General features: G+C 43.4%; 2 protein-coding genes across 3 annotated transcripts; both read right to left on the reverse strand.

Annotated features, from left to right (window-relative positions):
* Positions 1 to 204: 204 nt before the first annotated feature.
* Positions 205 to 6,605, reverse strand: chm (CHM Rab escort protein). 2 transcript variants are annotated; one of them, XM_044042743.1, is made up of 17 exons: positions 6,519 to 6,605; positions 5,654 to 5,720; positions 4,980 to 5,052; positions 4,756 to 4,883; positions 4,563 to 4,666; positions 4,401 to 4,456; positions 4,171 to 4,293; positions 3,964 to 4,080; positions 3,710 to 3,821; positions 3,301 to 3,523; positions 2,890 to 2,967; positions 2,591 to 2,698; positions 2,394 to 2,457; positions 2,185 to 2,281; positions 1,873 to 1,971; positions 702 to 847; positions 205 to 603 (listed from the first exon to the last, which is right to left on the reverse strand). In XM_044042743.1, the coding sequence occupies exons 1-17, from the start codon at positions 6,568 to 6,570 to the stop codon at positions 388 to 390; spliced, it is 1,863 nt and encodes a 620-aa protein (XP_043898678.1). In that variant the 5' UTR covers positions 6,571 to 6,605; the 3' UTR covers positions 205 to 387. The 2 variants fall into 2 exon arrangements, with proteins under 2 accessions (XP_043898678.1, XP_043898679.1); XM_044042744.1 differs by lacking the exons at positions 205 to 603; positions 702 to 847 and adding an exon at positions 1,213 to 1,774.
* A 1,960-nt stretch (positions 6,606 to 8,565) lies between these two features.
* Positions 8,566 to 20,188, reverse strand: ik (IK cytokine). Its single transcript, XM_044041546.1, has 20 exons — positions 20,064 to 20,188; positions 19,342 to 19,408; positions 18,565 to 18,657; positions 16,733 to 16,792; positions 16,339 to 16,506; positions 16,025 to 16,139; positions 15,879 to 15,949; positions 15,760 to 15,806; positions 15,507 to 15,670; positions 15,215 to 15,323; positions 10,690 to 10,729; positions 10,387 to 10,564; positions 10,143 to 10,161; positions 9,983 to 10,067; positions 9,812 to 9,895; positions 9,679 to 9,736; positions 9,462 to 9,550; positions 9,280 to 9,388; positions 9,087 to 9,121; positions 8,566 to 8,760 (listed from the first exon to the last, which is right to left on the reverse strand). The coding sequence occupies exons 1-20, from the start codon at positions 20,071 to 20,073 to the stop codon at positions 8,733 to 8,735; spliced, it is 1,629 nt and encodes a 542-aa protein (XP_043897481.1). The 5' UTR covers positions 20,074 to 20,188; the 3' UTR covers positions 8,566 to 8,732.
* Positions 20,189 to 20,561: the final 373 nt, after the last annotated feature.

The raw sequence follows: 20,561 nt of genomic DNA on the forward strand, positions 1-20,561 counted from the left end.
AACATTTTCCACGGCTCGTTTCTACGACGATCATTGACAAATGACGTCAGCCATCTTGTGACGTTTATACTTTACTTTTTTCCCGCGAAATAAATTAAAAGATCAAAGACAGTCGAGAGAGATCAACCACGGATCAAAGGATTGTTTTAAATGTGTGAGCATGTGTCTGTCAGTGTGTGTGTTGTGATGGAAAAAACAGTTCAGTCATTTTAACGACCTTTAATTTTTTTGGACTTAAATAAAAAGAAGCAGAAAAATAATAAACATATAAAACCATAATAATAATCATCATGATAAACAAAAGACCAGTAGGGTGCAGGAGGTTGCTATGGTGACAAAATCATTTACATAAAGACATGATTCTCCTCACAATCACTGCACCTCCTCCTATTCCTCCCCACTTTCACTCTGTCCCACTTCCTCCACTCCTGTTCCCTCCCCTCTTTCACTCTGCCCCGCCTCCTCCTCGCCCTTCTCTTCCCCTTGTTTCTCCTCCTCCCCTGTGGAGGGGGCGGAGTCTCCATCGTAAATGATGTCCTCAGGATTGGGAGCAGGAGGACAAAACTCCTCATCTGGAAGAATGTTCCTGAAGATGGACTCAGCCTGGAACACACACACACACACATAAAATCTTCCATTTATTTGTTTGTGTTTGTGTGTGTGTGTGTGTGTGTGTGTGCGCGCGCGTCTTTGTGCGTCACCTGTGTGACGGCGTGTTCGTGTCCCAAACCCCCGTCTGGTCCAGAACACACATACACGTTGGGCGGGAGGTCGTGACCTTGGACTTGGACACCCGAGCCGTCGACCATGTTGAAGTAGAGACACCAGAGGACAGAGGGGCATGTCTCTGCAGACACACAAGAGTCAGCTGATGGTGACATCACATCATCACTCACTCTCGCTCTCACTCACTTACACACATACACAGGAGGAGTTTGATCCTCTGCTGCATCCATCACTAAGTTCTAATGTTTTATTTTAGTTAATTCACATTTAGCCTCAGTGACACAAAGTGACCACACGAGGCAGCAGAGGTGTGGGAGAGTGAGATAAAGACACAATCATGTGACACAGATAAAGACGCGTTCATGATCGATATAGAATCGATCATGTGACTTAGATATAGACGCGATCATGTGACGTAGATATAGACGCGATCATGTGACGTAGATATAGACGCAATCATGTGACGTAGATATAGACACAATCATGTGACATATGACATTGTAGAATTTATTTGCCAGGGTTTTGGTTCTTGTCAACAGGGGGCGCTCACAGCCCACTTCCAACAACATATTTAAACAGAGCTGCAGATCATCTCATCACCTGTGATCAATCTGTTCACCTGAATCATCCATCGTGTGTTTGTGTGTTCTAATTAAAACCACAGGGGAAAAGTGATGCATGAATGAAAGTGAAGAAAAAAGAGGAGCAGGTCAGAGAGGAGACAAAGTCAAACTTGAATCCAAACTAAAAACATCAGTGGCCTCCTCCTCCGGATATTTTGTCTGATGACAGCTTCAATCTGTCATTCAGGACTTTGAACTGTAGAGGGCAGCGTTTAATCAAAGAAAAGAAACCCGTGAGCTAGAGCATCTCCTGAGAGGACGGAGGACAGACGGCGGAGGACAGAGGATCCAGACCCTCGATTGAGACACGGCTCAGAATGAAGATGGTGGACAGATGCTGGGAGAACATTGGACCAGATCACCAGAGATCCTGAGGACACCAGATGTGGACAACCTCTGGTTCCCAAACACCAGGTCTGGACTCACTGATGGGTCCCAGGAGAAGTATCAACGCTCCGCTACTGAAGTATCTATTTTGTGATGTGTAAATGTTCTTGTGTGTGTGTGTGTGTGTGTGTGTCACCTTGGTCATGTGACTCTGGCGTGTTGAACATCCTGGTTACCACCGGCGACAGGTCCTCATAGGCGGAGCCAACTGACTGACAGGTGAGATGGACCAGGTCTGCAGGAACATTTAAAAAAAGTCATGTTTATGTATGTTGTTTCTATTAATGTTTGTGTTGGTGTTCACTGACACTGGACGATCATCATCTGCTCATTTAACAGCTGTGTGGAAATTAAACCTCTTTTTAAAAACCTAAAACATCTGCATGGACCTCAACCATCTCCTTCATCTCCTTAAATCCCTCAGAAGTGTTCAGATGTGTGGACTCACAGGTTCCAGGGATACAGGTCATCGTGGATGAACAGAGCTCCACCATCTTCACCACTGGAGCACCTGCAGCTACAGGAGGAACCGTTACCAAGGAAACCTGGAGGAGACAGTTTCATGAGCTACACCGCAGCCTGACACGGGGAGGCTAATGTTAGTATGCTAACATTAAAAGCTAATGCTGGCATGTTAACCAACAGGTGGACACTCACCTGTTGGTCGGAGTGAGCAGGGAGAACAGAGGCGTCAGTTATGAGGACGGCTCTGCTGATCGACCTGGACACACAAACAACTTCCTCTGATCACACGAGAACAGACACTGTGTCGTGAAGGACGTCGTCACCATGGTTACTGCAGCTCCTGGATCATTGTTGATATTTTTCATGTCAAACAAAAAAACAGTCCTCACCTGGTGGGCGTGACCACCTTCTTCCTCTCCGTCGCCACATAGCCCTCCTCCACCACGAAATGGCTGCAGCTGATTCGCTGTCCTCGGCTGTCAATCACTGCTTTACACCTGTCAGAGGGAGGAGCCAGAAACAAGAAGCAAATGTTGGCTATAAGCAGACCGGCATCAATGTAACGCCTCACACTGAGATAAAGAAGATGTGGTGAGCATGAACCTGCTGTTCAACCACATGTGTAAATATGTAAATGACATATTAATATTCATGAGGAAGGGAGACACAAACACACAGGTTGTGCTACCTGTTGTTGCTCTTGTCGAGCAGCAGACAGTGAACTGTGTGTCTCAGACAGTAGATTCCTCCAAACACGGCTGACATCCTGAAACACACACACACTTTCATATCTTAGTGAGGACACACATAGACACACATTTCATACATACATTTTTACAAGTAAGTGCCTAAAATTAACCATTAACCTAAACACCAGGTTTTACCTGTGTGTGTGTGTGAGACATAAAGCAGTCATATCAACTGAGGATCATATAATATGCTAATCAGCTCAGCCCCAGGGCGACACCCCTGAAATTAATATTCATGTCTGTTCCAGAAGATAGTTGCAGCTGATAGACACAGACAGACAGACAGACAGACAGACAGACACACACACACACAGACCGACAGACAGGCAGACAGACAGACAGGCTCGTACCTACAAAAACACTGTGGTATCTCTCCAAGGCCATAGACAGGAAACAGGAAGGGCGTGTTGCCATAGCGACCCAAGCAGCGCAAGAAGTGACGCGTAGAGGCGAGCCCCTCCTCGGTTGGCGTGTCCTCGGTCACCATGGCGATGGAGTGAAGCAGGAAGTGTTGCAGGTTGTCGCCGAGCTGCTGTTCACACAGGAAGTCCAAATATGGTCGACCGCTGTAGGCTGCAGTGAGGAAGACAGCTAGCTTTGATGCTACGCTACTGTGAAAGTGTGAGTGTGTGTGTTTAACAGCATCATACAAACATCCAGTTACTAGCAATACACAAAAAGACCACTAGGGGTCACTACAGACCACATGACCCTGGACACTGCAGGGTTCATCTGAGGTCACACTGACACCACACTGACCTGTCTGCTGCTCCGTCTCCTCGACGACAGACGTCAGGAAACGCATCAACTTCCTCTTCTCTACGACGGACAGCTGACGACTCCCAAACACGTCAGCTCTGCTGCACGGAACCTGACAGACAGACAGGTTCAGAGAGGGAGGGAGAGACAGTTTCAGACAAAGACAGGTTCAGAGAGGGAGGGAGGGAGGACGAGGGAGAGAGGTTCAGAGAGACAGGTACAGACACAGTTGCAGACAGACAGGTAGTCCTCACCTGTTCCACGTTGCCATGGCGACAGGTCAGTATCCTGCTGACATTCTTGAACTCTGCATAGCGACTGACGTTTGATTTGATGAGCAGATCAATTAATGATCCACGAGAAAACATCAGCTGAAGAACAACAACAACAACAGTCAGCTGTTGTCATGGAAACCAATCACTGTGACCCACATGGAGCGATATGATTGGCTGTGGCGTTACCTTGGAGACGAGGTCGATGTTGAACCTGCGACCTTTGTCCAGCAGCTCGCTGTAGCTGACCTTCTTACGGCTCTGGTTGTCTGGGGGCGGAGCCTCATGCTCCTCTCCATCCACGCCAGCAGCCTGTGATTGGATGGGAAAATCACCAGGATGCAGAGCTTTGATTGGTTGATGCACACAGTGGAAAACAATCAATCAATAATAATCAATAGGTGACTCCGCCCCCCAACCTGTCCATCATCCTCTTCATTAAATGTTTCCTCTTTGGATTCTTTCTCTTTTATATCTGGAAGAAATTTGACATATGGTTTAATTTAGGATCGATTATTGATCCCTGAATCCTGCTCATCTTCATGCTAATCAACAATATGATCACGTGATCAGAACCAAACCTGTGGATTGCGTCGTTTCTTCTTCAGCCTCCTCCACCTCAGCAGCTGCTGCAGCTTCTTCTTCTTCTGTGGTGCTCGGAGGACTCACACTTTCCTCCTCCTCTCTGAAAACACACACCAGAGTCAGAGCTGCAGGTTATTGCTCGATGATCAGGTTATTGATCGAATGAGACCCGTTCATTTGAGGACTTACCTGGTGAAAGAGAACACCTGCACGTTACTGACAGAGGACGAGTCAGCGTTACACAAGTAGATTAGCTCCTCCCCTTCCTCTAACAGACTGGACCAATCCTGTAACTCATCAGGCTGAGGAGGAGGCTCCTACACGCACACGCACACGCACACGCACACAGTGTGTGTTTTCTTGTCGTACGTTACATTTATGTGTTGCACACTCCTGTGTCAGTGTCTGCTCACCTGTCGCCGTTGTATCCAGTCGAGGAGGCCGTTAAAGGTGAAGCTCGCCCAGTTCGCTGCGTAGTAACTCCTCCTGAAACACAGGAAGTCCTTCACAATAAAAGTCCCTCCTAATGTATAAAACATGTTTTTACTACGGAAATGATATTTAGAATTGTTTATTAAAACTTTATTCTCTATTAAAAATCGATCAATAAACACACACACACTGATAAATAATCATCATCACGTTGGTTTCATGTCCCAGCAAAAAAGAACAAAATCAGACATAAATGTGCTGAATAATCATTACTGACATGTAGATTAATCTATAATTATACTGATCAATAATCATTACTGACATGTAGGTTAATCTATAATTATACTGATCAATAATCATTACTGACATGTAGGTTAATCTATAATTATAGTGATCAATAATCATTACTGATATGTAGGTTCATCTATAATTATACTGATCAATAATCATTACTGACATGTAGGTTAATCTATAATTATAGTGATCAATAATCATTACTGACATGTAGGTTAATCTATAATTATACTGATCAATAATCATTACCGACATGTAGGTTAATCAATAATTATACTGATCAATAATCAATACTGACATGTAGGTTAATCTTTAATTATACTAATCAATAATCATTGCGGAAATCAGTAAGAGAGCTGACCTGTCGAGGTGAAGAACTCTCTGTCCCACTCTGGAACAGGCGGCAGCGACCACCGACTCAACCAGCCCTGCAATCCATCAATATGATCAATAATATGGGATAATCAATCAATAATCAGTTATCTGGGATTATCAATCAATAATCTGTTACCAAACATCAATTATCTGGGATTATCAATTGATAATCTGTTACCGAACATCAGTTATCTGGGATTATCAATCAATAATCTATTGCCAAACTCGAGTTATCTGGGATTATCAATCAATAATATGTCACCAATCATCAGTTATCTGGGATTATCAATTGATAACCTGTTTCCGAACATCAGTTATCTGGAATTATCAATCAATAATCTGTCACCGAACATCCATTATCTGGGATTATCAATCAATAATCTGTTGCCAAACATCAGTTATCTGGGATTATCAATCAATAATATGTCACCAAACATCAGATATCTGGGATTATCAATTGGTAATCTATAACAGTGATCTGTACACAGTAAAATAATCCATATATCAATATCAACATAAACGGAGAAACAAGTAAAAACCTACAATTACCATGATGCTAATCACGTGAGCGCAGCTCGCGCTGGTCCGTTACTACAGCGGGCTAACATTAGCATCAGTGCACAGTAACGTCACCACACTGTTAGCGGGAGGTCTACCTGCTAGCCGCGGTCTTAAAAACGAATGAGCCGTTAGCCGCCAGCTAACCCCACACTGTGTCCCGGATTTGGGCCACTTTCAGCAGCGGTTCTGACACGTTCTGGACCGAGCCGCTGTAAGACCGAACACAGACCGTTTACACGAACAAGATCCGGGGACAAAAAGCGGGAAACAGAAGCGAGGAGTTCGTTTACCTGTGCCCAGAATGACGACGTCAAATTCACACGGGAGACCTTCGGCAGCCATGTTGTGAGCAGGGAAACACAATCACGTGACACGGATCAGGGAGGACCTCGCCAGTGACGCGAACCAATCAAGAAACAAGTTTAGTTTTTTAACGTGAAGAATTTACGTCACTGTCACCTGGGGCAGAAATCAGCAAGTCATCATTATAATATATATTATTATAATAATATAGATATGAGATATTAAGTCACAATAATGAGATAGTATCTCATGTGCTTATATTTGTACACATATGAATGAATGTAATGTTGTAGGTAATCACATCCTCCTCCTCTGTACTTCTTCATCTTCTTTAAACAACAACAACAACAATAATAATTATAATTATAATAATAATAATTACCAGCCGGCTGCAGTGCTGCCCTCTACAGTTAAAATTTTCATCAAACATCAAAGTCCTTGTTTCATTTCGGTGTTTTTTTTTTTATTGCTATATGAAGAAGACAAAGGAGTGTCCTCTTGTCAGTGTGTGTGTGTGTGTGTGCGTGTGTCAGTGTCGTCTTGATGATGACAAAGACAGAACTGATCATAAACTGAGGCATTTCCATTGAAATGAATTGAAATCAGACACATTTGTGACATAAACTTGTCCACGATGGAGGACGAGTGAAAAGTTTTGCCTCAGTGTTTCTGGGCCGCACGTGGCCCACGGCCCACGGCCCACCATTTGAACACACTGCTACGAGAGGTTCATTTCAACAGGTGCAGAAATAAAAGAGTCATTTTAACAACATCTGCAGAAAGAACCATGTCAATCACAGACGCTAAAACTCCGCCTCTTTGGCATGGCCGAGCTGCACCTGTCCAATGGGAGGAGCCTGGGACCATGAGCCGACAGCGGCTCAGGAGTGAACTCAGAACCTGTGATTGCAGTAGCAGGTGTTTGGCCAGAAGGGGGCAGGTGAGTCCGGGTGAGGTCAGGTAAGTCTGGGTGAGTCCAAGTGACTCCAGTTGAGTCCGAGTGAGGTCAGGTGAGTCCGGGTGAGTTCGGGTGTGTCCGGGTGAGTCATACTGACACAGGGCAGATGACGGTGTGGACTGTGACTGTGTGTGCTCACTTCACCACTGACTCCCAGGAAGGCTCATAAAGGTTCATAAAGTTACTGATAAATGTGATGAACACATGAATTAGAGTGAAAGAATCTGGAGTTCTAAAATGACATTTAACATTGTTATTGTTCCTAATAATATGATCGTGAGTCTGCAGGTTTATTTTAATATTTTATTTATTATATTTGTAATTATAATGATAAGTTAGCTTTATTTGTAAACCACCTACAAAAACAGTTTGAAATTTAAACCAAAATGCAAACATAGCAATGAGACAAAAATCATATTCATGGTTAATATTCAATGGAATTGTTTATTTTATTCATCATAAGAGTACTTCATGTTGAAATTATTTTCTATAAAATCCCTGAGTCATGTGACAGTTATTAGCATAAAGGGGCAGAGCTCTATCCAGTTCTCATAATACACCCATGCCATGGTGTGCATTGTCACTTTAGCTAGATTGTACTTGTAAAACAGCGCCACCTGCTGATGAAGGGAGGCATTACTGAGACAAATATGTCTCAGAAATCCCTCACTGTGGAAAGAGAGGAATGCGTGTGCTGACGATCCACAATTGCAATTACAGTTTTACAAATGTCATATTATTTACAAATACACATCTGTGTTTAACAGGTAGGCTTATTTCTTCTGCCTACCTTTCGCAGCACAACAATAATTCTAGGGAATGAACGGACATTCAGACGTTTGTCGTTTGCCACACGGAGGCTGCTGCCATGAAAAAGAAGAAAAAAACTGATGGAGAGACTTTTTTAGGACAATTTTTAAAGGTTTTTCCCGCCTTCACTTCCTCTTTGACCATAACTGTCTGTGCTCAACTCTGATTGCAGAGTCTCACACACACACACACACACACACTGAAGTCAGTGATGATGTCACAGACATCATCGATGATGACAAAATAAAAACAAAGTGAGATCATTGTTTATTGATGAGTCACGTTTTTATTTTATTGATGAGTCACGTTTCCAATCAACCACTGATTACATATATGAACTAAAAGTCTGTGACCTTTGACCTTGACACCAGGACAAGATCTCCGATCAATAAGCATATGAGGAAAGGAGGCAAGGAAGGAAACAAGGAGCAGACTAGTATTTGGGCCTCTTCACATCCACCCTGAAAAACAAAAACACAATTTACACACCGTTTTTAAAACTCACAAAAACTCAGACGTTCACAAAGTTTACAGACGTTCACAAAGTTTAGCGACGTTCACAAAGTTTAGCAATGTTCACAAAGTTTACAGACGTTCACAGAGTTTAACGACGTTCACAGGGTTTACAGACATTCACAGAGTTTACAGACATTCACAAAGTTAAGCGGCGTTCACAGATATTTACAAAGTTTAGCTACGTTCACAAAGTTTACAGACGTTTACAGAATGTTTGATGCTTTGCTCTGACTGGCCGAGACACTGATGATGATGAAGATAAAGCACTCACCCATCGGCCTCCATCTTCTTCCTCTTCTCTATGATCTGACACACACACACACACACACACACACACACACACACACACACACACACACACACACACACAGTGAACTCCAGAACTATTTTATGATCAATTCACTGTCACATGAAACCCGGTTGAATGAAACCTGGTTTGGTTTAACGCGGAGTGGTTTTCTCACCGCGCTGATCTTCTTCCACTGTCGGTCCAGCTCTGCTTTCTCATTGGTCTCTTTGAAGCGGCGCGTTTTACGTCCTTCAGACATCTTGATGCCGTACTGGAATGCTGCCCTGAGGGGTCAAAGGTAAGGGTCAGTTTTAGGATCAGGTTTAGGATTAGACTCAGGATCAGGACCAGTCTTACTTTGGCAGTGCCTCCTTGTTGTTCATGTAATCTGAATATTCCTCCTGAGTGTCAAAGTCCCAGCGACCAAGAGGACCCTTCTTATTACCCTGAAACACAGAGTGACATCACTTCCTGTCTGCAGTGAAACAACCTCCTGTCTTACAGTGCCTCCTGCTGTGGCACTCCACTGAAACGTGCACACACAGCAGTGATGCATGCTGGGAGCTGTGGTTACCTGGTCCATCTTACTGTAGTCCACTTCCTCATCACTGTCCACAGCCAGGTCGTCCATCCTGGAGACAATGACAGAGACTTTAATTACAGCGTCTACATGGAAGTAGACCTCTGTGTGTGTGTGGGTGTCTTACGTAGCAGGGTAACACTCAGCATATGAGTTTGATCCTCCAAAGAAATCACCGAGTTGTTCTTTACCATCTCTCCTCTGAGAACCAGTGAGGACCAGTTAAAGATCCAATACACATATATATATATACACACACACACACACACAGGCTCCGCCCCCTCAGTAAACAGGATATGGTTCCTGGTTGCTCCACTGACTTCCTGCTGCTCCTGCAAACTTCTCGTTGATCATCTTGATCTGGTCTCCGACTGATCCTGGACCTGATCATTAATCAATCATTAATCAGACACTGTGATGTCACAGGTCACATGACTGCTGAGGACTGTGTGACTCACCTGTGTCCGCATCCAACACCTGAGGACACACACAAACAGACACACAATCAGTGACAAAGGAACACAGAGGTTACACCGTCTCTCTATCTTACATGTCTCACAATAACGCGTCTCAGTGGGGACATGAATGCATCTCAGTGAGGACATGAATGCGTCTCAGTGGGGACATGAATGCGTCTCAGTGGGGACATGAATACGTCTCAGTGGGGACATAAATGCATCTCAGTGGAGACATCTGTCTCACCTGGTGTTCGTCTCCTTGTGGTTTCTCAAAGTAGCTGTGTCTCCTGCTCTTGGTGTCGTCCTCTCGGTCTCTGTCCCTCTCTCGGTCTCTGTCCCTCTCTCGATGTCTCTCTTTTTCTTTCACAGGTTTGGGCGGGGCCACACTCGATGGGATGTAGTCGCCGATGTCGTCGAAGATGCTGAGACACAGTGTGTGTGTGTGTGTGAGAATGTGTTTTCTGTCAGGACCAGTCGTCTTCATGGAGACCAAAACCCGGTCCCAATGAGGCAGAACCTCATCGAGTGTGTGTGTGTGTGTACTGACCTTAGATCAGCCTCAGGAGCTCGTTTATCATCCAGTTTTCCTGAAAGAAAACACACATTAGTTTTTTGTTTTTTTTTTAAATTATCTTTTTATTTAAAAAGGCAGGTTTCCATCACATAATATAAATACAGCTGTAGTCATTCAAGGTCAAAGGAAAGGATGGATGCAGAAAATCCTGATGATTTTCTCCATATTGCCCTTCTGGAATTTACTTTTACGGACCACTACTTATCTAGTTGAGAACAATAAACTCACAAAACAAAACTGGGGAGCGCACCATCTCAAAGAAACAAAACATCACTTAAAAAAAAAAGGTCAATTTCACACAAAACACAAATACAGTCAAATGAAATCCGATCTGATTGGTTTCACATACTCTTATATCTTATAAAATTTGTCTTTTTCAACTTTGAGAGAAAAGGAGATCTTCTCCATAATATAAATCCCATGGACAATTTCAATCCAATCATCAATGGTGGGTGGTTCTACTTTTAACCATTTCCTCGTAACGGATTTCTTACTGGCTGCCAACAGTATAGCCAGCAATTTTTTGTCTGTTCCATGTTTCCAACAACAGATCGCCCAAATACACAGTTTCACATTTAAACGGAATATTTACATTAAATACATTTTTAATATGCTTGTGGATCTCTTCCCAGTAAGATCTTATTACCTGACAGTCCCAAAATATATGAAAATGATTGGCTCCATTCGACCCACAGAGTCTCCAACAAGAGACCCCCTTGCCCTGATGTTTTCTCTGAATAGGTGTAATAAAAAATCTTGTGGTGTTTTTCCAGCAGAACTCCCGCCACGTGTTTGACCTGGTTGAGACCCATTGTAGCTGGCATATTTTCTCCCAGCTCTCCTGTGTGATCATTACATTTACTTCTTTTTCCCATTTCTTTTGAATGTAATCTGTATTCTCCTGTTTAGCTAATTGTATGGCATTATATAACTTGGAGATAATTTTGTTGCCTGATCTGGGCTTAGTTAATGATAAAAATACCTCCATGAGCCCTGACTCACCTCTTCTTAACACCTCTTTAAGATTTTTGTTAAAATAATGTCTCACTTGTAGATATCTAAAGAAATCATCCCTTCCTAGTCCATGATCCTTCTGTATGTCTTCAAAACTCTGAAAGGTCCCTTTGTGGACAAATGAATAATAGGTAGTTAAACCTTTTGAGATCCATATCTTAAATCTGGTATCAATTCTATTTGGTGCAAAGTCTGAATCATAGGCACACCACCTCATCATTTTAGATGCTTCTCCGAATCTACAAATTTTTACTATTTCCTGCCAGGGTTTCAGAAAGCTGCCAGTTATAGAGTCTTCTGGGATTTCCTGTCCTACTTGTAATCTGTTATCACATAGTAGGGCTGTTATTGGGATTCCCTTTATTACCGTGCCTTCTATTTCCTTCCATGCTGCAGAGTATGTTGGTGAACACAGGCAAACTAAAGGTCTCATTTGGGCTGCAAGATAATATTCCTGTAAGCAGGGAAGGCCCATTCCACCTTTTTCTTTTCTTAATTGCAGCGTCTTAAATTTAATTCTGGCCTTTTTCCCTTGCCATAAATACCTCGCTATTATTCTATCCCATTCTAAGAACTGCTTAGATGGTATTTTGACTGGCAAACACTTAAAAAAGGTACAGCATGCGTGGAAGAATATTCATCCTGATTGATTCTATCCGGGAGCTTAACCTGAAAAAGGGAATAACATTCCATCTATGTATGTCAGACTTTATTCTCGAACTTAATGGGCCGTAATTGATATAATACAATCTCGAGAAGTCTCTAGGCAGTGAGACCCCCAAATATTTGATGGACTCAGCATCCCATTTCCAATCATACATGGTCTTAATTGAAGATGGAGGGTCATAATTAAATGTTAACACTTGAGTTTTGTTGATATTAATTTTATAACCAGAAATGAAACCAAATTCCTCTAGCAATTTCATCAGATTTGGGAGTGTCCGTGTAGGTTGTGATATACTTATCAATAAATCGTCAGCAAATAGAGCCAGTTTTTGCTCCCCTGAAGTCATTGTTACCCCCTTTATATCTGATCTCTGCCTAATCAATTGATCATGGGTTCTATAAACAAGGCAAAGAGGAGCGGCGACGCACAACACCCTTGTCTTGTTCCTCTTTCCATAATGAATGAATTGGTTAGATCTCCATTGATTTTAATTCTAGCTGTTGGTTTGTTGTATAGTGCTGCAAATGTGTCAATTATAGTTGTATGGAAGCCAAATTTTGAAAGTACTTTATATAAGAATGACCACCTCACTGAATTGAATGCTTTCTCTGCGTCTTAACTCAATATCAGTGTCTCCAATCTTTTTTGTGTGACTTGTCTCATAACGTGCAGTGTTCTTCTGATGTTATCTTGGGTCTGCCTTTGTCTGACAAAGCCAGTCTGGTCCTTGTGTATTAATACTGGTAATATTAGTTCTATTCTTTTAGACAATATGGATGTGAATAATTTATAATCATTATTCAGAAGACTTACAGGACGATAATTCCCACATTCTGATTTATCTTTCCCCTCCTTAGGTATGACTGAAATCGTTGCCTCCTACCATGAGGGGGGGATGTTTTTGTTTTCCAAAACCCAATTGAACATTTTTAATAATGTTGGAATTAGTTGATCTTGCATTGTTTTGTACCATTCTGTGGGAAAACCATCTGTCCCAGGAGACTTCCCCCTTTCATCCTCCTGATTGCTAATTGAATTTCTTTATTTGTTATTTTAGATATTAACTTTTTATTTTGATCATCAGTGATCTTCGGGAGATTTATCTGAGCCAGAAAAGAATCGATCTGGTTGTCATTGCTTGCCTGAGGTTGGGAATATAATGTTTTAAAGTATTTTCGAAAGCACTGCTTGATTTTCTCCGGACTAGTTTCTATTTCATTTGTTGCTGAGTTTTTTATTTTATGTATAGTTCTATCTGCTTGTTGTTTCTTTAACCTATATGAGAGAAGTTTCAGTGATTTTCCACCCACCTCATAGTATTGTTGCTTTGTAAAGAGAAGCTTTCTTTGAATTTCCTGAGTATTTATTTCATCCATTTCCTTTTTTAGTTTTTTAATCTTACATTTGTCATCAGTTTTGAGAGACTTTGCATGTTCTTTCTGTAATCTCTTTAAGTCCTCCTCTAAGTTTGTAAGTTTTTGTTCCTTAATTTTCTTCTCATATGAGCAGATGGCTATTATTTTACCCCTAATCACCGCTTTTAAAGCATCCCAGAGGACAGGTGGAGTCACTTCATCATTATCGTTATTCTCCAAATACAACTGAATTTCACCTATCAACTTATCCTTAATATTTGGGTTATTCAGAATGTTTGAGTTCAGTCTCCAGAGAGTGGACTTCTTCTTCTTCTTATTATTATTATTCAGATGGAGTGACATATAAACGGGACCATGGTCCGAAATGGTACTGGGTCCTATTAATTAATTTTGAAAAGATCTTCCCTCTCTTAAATGGATTGAGTACTCCATTTATATTAAATGATGCTATTTTTAAAGACCTGTTTTGCATCTATGTGATTCCCCCGTCATCTCACTGAAAAACCTGGTGAAAAACCCCCTCCCTGCAAGAACCGGCAGGGAATGAACAACTAACATATTGATAAACATCCCACTAAACACAATTTGTCCGTGTGACTCCCTATATAGGGGTCTATTAACATGCGCATCCACCGGTGGCTGTGGTCCCACGGACCGATGAGCCCTTTCAATCTGCAGGTCGGGCATGTCTTCAGTTAGTTCGAGACCCTCACGGAGTAAATTTTCCACAAATGAGACCATCGATGCTGATTCCTTCTCGGACCCCTCCGGCACCCCGTATATCCTTATGTTCTCGCGTCTGGAGCGACTTTCCAGATCCAGCAGCTTGTCCTCCAGCTTGGTGTGCAGCTTTAGCATAGCCGTGATAACTTCCTCTGTATTTTGTATCCTCTCTTCTGCTTTCTCAATTCGCCCTTCCGCTTCCTCCAGTCTGGTATTCACCTTCCCAATTTCTTCTTTTATTTGGCGAAACCCTCTTAGTTCACTGAGAATCAGTTCCAAGTCGGCCATTTCTCCGCACTACACCGCGTTATTTGCCAGTTTAAGCCTGTTCGCTGCTAATGTTGCTACGTCCCAACTTTCTCACCCACCTGTCTTCGGACGGCGCTTATTTCTTAAAGTGGAGTTATGGATTATATCCCCTGTCTTATCGTTGTTTTCGTGGAATGATTTATATGGTTTGTATGGGGAAACTTCTCTAATTACTCTAACTCAATCGGGAGCTCTCTCGCTATGCGGCCATCTTGACGGTGTTCCCACCGGAAGCCCCCCACATTATTAAGTACAAACGCACACACACACACACACACACACACACACAGACAGACAGACACTTGTAGAGCAGTCTTTGTGAAGACACTCAGACAAACCTGAAGCATCACAACACAACTCCTCACTGAGTGTGTGTGTGTGAGAAACACCACACACAGTCCTGACTGACCTTTGTCCTTCTTCTTCATCTTCTTGTGTCGTGTTCCTTGTCTGAGGTAGGACAGGATCTGAGTCAGCTTAGAGATGACGATGTCGTTGGTGGTCAGAGTGGTCTGAGCCTGACACACACACACACACACACACACAGTTAAGTCTTAACTCTAGCAGGAACTGCAAATTCTCATGCGACTCAAATGCATCATCAACCTGATTTTTATGTTTCAACCTCTACAACGTATTCATATGGCAATAGGTCAGTGAACGCAGCAGCAGTGGTCAGTGAATGCAGCAGTGGTCAGTACCTCCATGCTGGGACAGTCAGCTTTGCTGCGGATCAGAGTGGTCGGGATGTCAGTGTCAGTGAACTCATCGTCCAGATCGACCACGTACGCCATCCTGCCAGGCAGGAAGAGCTCATTCCTCTCTGTCACTCCGGACCTGAACACCACACGGTAGATGTTCCTGCCTGATCACACACACACACACACACACACACCATCATCATCATCATCATCATGTGACCATCAGAGCAGCGGTCATGGCTCATTGACTCACCCATACGAGTCTTGAACTCCATCTTCTCCTCGGGCTCCACCTCTTTCCTGTCAAACAGATAGAAAGGTTAAAGGTCAAAGGTCAAACGAGTCATCTCTGTTGATGTCCACGTTTCTTACTTTGCTTCTTTCTGGACTTTCTCCATCATGTCCTCTTCTTCCTTCTCTTTACTGGTGATCTCCGCTCTCACCTGTAACACAGGTGAAGGTTAGGTCATCGATAACATCATCATCTTCATCAACAACAGAGACTTCCTGTGTCCAACCTTTTGCAGCAGAGCGAAGTCCAGACCTTTCACCAAGTGAGTGTGCTCCATGTCACCACCCAAGAACTTTGACTCCTGGATCAGCTGACGACGTTTCTCTGCCGCAGACTTATCTCTGCCAACACACAACAAACAATACACAAACAACAAACAGTGAACAATGTTGCAGTGGGTCCTACAGCTCTGTAGTTAGCTGTAATGTTAGCACTGTTAGCATTACTCACGCCTCAGTGGTGGGTCCTAATGTTAGCACTGTTAGCATTACTCACGCCTCAGTGGTGGGTCCTAATGTTAGCACTGTTAGCATTACTCACGCCTCAGCAGTGGGTCCTACAGCTCTGTAGTTAGCCGTGGTGCTAATCAGCTCCGTCTCTGCGTAGTCCTTGTTGACGCCGTCTCGTCTCTCTCTTGCTCGGTCCCTGTACTTTTCAGCCAGCTCTCTCTCTCGCTCCATCTCCTGCTGACGTAGCTTAGCATAGTAGCTGTAAAAAACACAAGAAGTGATCGATGACGTGAAGATGAAGATCTAGCAGATAATCATTACTGAGGCAGCGTCTCGGGTGGAGTGGAGGTGGCGCTGTAGATGCAGGAGCAGTGCTCTGACACTCGTGGGCGCTGTGGCCCTGTTCTCTTCTGCTGAAACTCGCCCTCGCATGTATGCAGAAGGGGGAGGAGCAGTTGAATCGACCAATGACAAGACGTGTTTACCTCTTCTTCTTCCTCCTCCGTGCCGCAGGATCCTCATCCTCGTTATAGTCCCTCGGCATTCTGGGGAAAAAAAAGACAATTTGCCATCAAGATGTAATGCTACATTCTATATACATCAGAAGTGGGAACTGTGAGTTAAATCACCTCCGAGTTAAGAAGTGAAAAAAAAACCATGGATGGTAGCCGATGCCAGCTAGCATTGGTTAGCAGTACCAGTCAACAACATTCACAGTATTTTGCCCACACACACAGTGTAGCAACTACAAATACAAATAAAAAGTGTTTGAACAGCAGCCATCTTGGAAACCTATATCAGGGTTTGGTGAGGTTGAGTTGGACATGATTTCAGGGGGCGGGGCTGACCTCCAGTTCTGATGATAAATGGAGCACAAGGCATACTTCCACCGGCTCGCCTCGCCTCGGCATGACTAGGCACGATTAGGTTGCATCTCCACTACAAAAAAGTACCTATTACTTCAAGGGGACAAATCAACTTTTAAACCATTTCAATACTTATATGGCGATAAAACACGCGATGTTGAATTCCCTGGGCTTATTAAGGCAGCATGCGCATTTCACCGCGAATGTTACCACCCACCAGTAAGTTTACTTGGAGAGCTCCACCTTAGCTCCACCTTGTCCCTATAAAATGCAAGAGTGCAGGCGAGGGAGGAAGAGCGGTATTACGTCAACGCGGAGGGACAAGTGTGCTGTTGATGGCTGCACAGTGGAGCACAGTGTTTTACACAAACTTCCAGCCTCAGAGGATTTTATATATGAAGCTAATGTGCTGGATAAAGTCAGCAAACGTGTGTTTGTGTGTTCACACCACTTCACATCAGACTGCGGCCAGCGGTCGCCGTATTTAGTCACTGACGTACAAACACACACATTGTTAAGAAAAGGTCAAATAGAGCTCATAACTGACCATTCTGACACGTCCTAATTAAAAATATTTGTTCAGTACATCCTCCATGACCGGAGCACAGACTCAGTCTGATACAGTCACATACAGCAGCAGTTTATGCAGTGATCAGCTGTGGCGATCAGTGGTGCTGTCCCTAAGTGTTTTTAACTGATTTACAGTTTGGCAGTGTTCGGCTTAATCCTTGTGTCGGACGTCCCTTCCTGTGATGGCACTCACGCTGTTTTCCGTGCATGCTGCCATGTTGATATTGTCAGAGAACTAGTGGAGGGAGGGGGAGAGGAATGGAGCGGAGGGAACAGGAGCTGAGCTGAGTGAGTGCTGTGAAAGGGACAAATCAGAAACCCCCTGGAAGAAGTGGATGTATGTTTGCCTGTGTCTCATTTGCATATAAAGGGACCATGCACAAAACCGAGCATTCTGAAAGGGGCGGTTTTGGCAGGGTTATTGAACTGCTATGGTGCTTCATCATTATGGTATTTTGACCAAAGCAAGTCACTGACATGTTCATTAGGACACCAGGGAAATATTTTAACTTGGGGAAATAGGGTATATGTCACCTTTAACGTGGGCGGAGTCATCACTGCACGGCTGAGTGAACTGAGTGAAACCCTAACCCTTCGGCTTGATTTGTGTGTGGGACGTCTCTTCCTGTGATGACACTCTGGCCAGTCAGCGGCTGGCAGTCTGACCAATCATCACATAGTACCTACTGCAGCACGCTTTTGGAACCTCACCAGCACGCTTTTGGAACCTCACCTGAGCAGGTACTAAAAATAGTGCCTGGTACCAGGTTACTATGCTCGTGGAAACACTACTTAAACTGTGCCGTGGCGTGGCAAGTAGAGTAGTAGAAATGTGCCATAAGTGAAGGTGATGACGTCATTTTCCCGCCTTTGTTACTCACTCATGGTGTCTGGACTTGGAGGGCGGGGCCGAGGAGGGTGCCGCCCTCGGCGTCATCAGCAACTTCCTGAAGTCATCATTGGTCAGTTTGGACCTGAGGAGACACACATGGTTAACACACACACACACGCAGAGTAATAACACACACACAGCAATCACATACAAAGTAATCACACACATGTAGAGTAATAACACACACACACACACACAGTAATCACATACAGAGTCACATACACACAGTAATCACACACACAGAGTAATACACACACACACACACAGTAATCACACACGAGAGTAATAACACACACAGTAATCACACACGAGAGTAATAACACACACAGTAATCACATACAGAGTAATCACATACACGAGAGTAATAACACACACACACAGTAAGCACATACAGAGTAATCACACACACACAGAGTAATAACACACACACACACAGTAATCACATACAGAGTAATAACACACACACACAATCACATACAGAGTAATAACACACACACACAGTAATCACATACAGAGTTATAACACACACACACAGTAATCACATACAGAGTAATAACACACACACACAGTAATCACATACAGAGTAATAACACACACACAGTAATCACATACAGAGTAATAACACACACACAGTAATCACATACAGAGTAATAACACACACACAGTAATCACATACAGAGTAATAACATACACACACATAGTAATCACATACAGAGTAATCACACACGTAGAGTAATAACACGCGCGCTCACTCGCACACACTCACTGAGCTGCAGCTCGGTGGTCGTCCACCTCGTGTCCATCAGGAGCCAGAGGGTTGGAGTAAACGTCAGCTGAAAGAGACGTAACGTGAGCAGACGAACAACAGGGGGAGTCACACAAACAAAGTCAGGGTTAATATACTTCTAAGATCACGCACATCTGCCTACGCAACCCTCGTGTGGAGGATAAAGCGGTAGAAGACGATCTTTGTTCAAACGTCCCCGTTGAAACAAACACTCGTACTGTATGGTGAACTAGTTTCAGCCGAGGTTAAACTCGAGACGCTGTGAGTCAACAGTCGAGAAAGATAAACCGATTGAAAGAGTCGTGTCTCTGCTGACTCAACACTCTGCTCATCACAGTCCCTTAATTCGGATTTTCAAACGACATTATAAAATCGTAAAAAAAGTGAACGAAGTCTGACGAGGAGACGACTCTCCGGGCTAAGCTAACTGAGTGGTGTCGCTGCTGTGAAGCTGAATATGTTTACATTAAATAAACAATCTCTGCTCCGGTTTGTTTGTACGTTTGCGGACGAACGAGTTAACGATTTCAATTCAATCCGGATTTTAATGGTTTCACAATTCCACGAATGTGTGTAGCTGATGTCTTTCAGCTAACAGCTAGCCTTTGCTGCTAACCCATAACAGTAGGTTAACAGTTGTTGTTTTCAGCGTGACACAGAGACAAAAGTGTCCGCTGAACGAACACCGGGCTCGGTCTTACTCTCAGGCATCGCGGCGGCGCGGCGTTTCTCTGCTTCACCCGGGAAAACGCGTCCGTTCCGCGGACACGACGGAGATACGGTCAGTTCGCTTCTGCAAACAGCGGCGCTGGCTGCGTCACTTCCGCTTCACCTACAAACACACACATACACAGCGCCGCCTGCGGCTCAACACAGTCACTGCAGTTCTCTGGAGGAGCCCCGGGACCAGCCGGTGGTTTCATTTTCTTCTTCTTCTTCTTCATTATTATTGTTCTATTATTCCATTATTATTAGTACTATACTATCATTCTTGAATTAAATTACAACAAGTTGCACCTTCTTGCAGGATTTGCACCTGCAATGTTCCACCTAAAGAGTAGCAAATCAAATCAACTCTATTTTTACATGTTGTTTTTTTGCAAATGATAAAAATATCTTAACAACATAAAACTATCAGATGTGTCCCAGTAATACTAGGACACGACAAGGAAAAATATCATTTTATTGTCACAACATTT

The sequence above is a fragment of the Solea senegalensis genome, linkage group LG13, assembly GCF_019176455.1.
Source record: "Solea senegalensis isolate Sse05_10M linkage group LG13, IFAPA_SoseM_1, whole genome shotgun sequence".
Classification (NCBI taxonomy): Eukaryota; Metazoa; Chordata; class Actinopteri; order Pleuronectiformes; family Soleidae; genus Solea; species Solea senegalensis.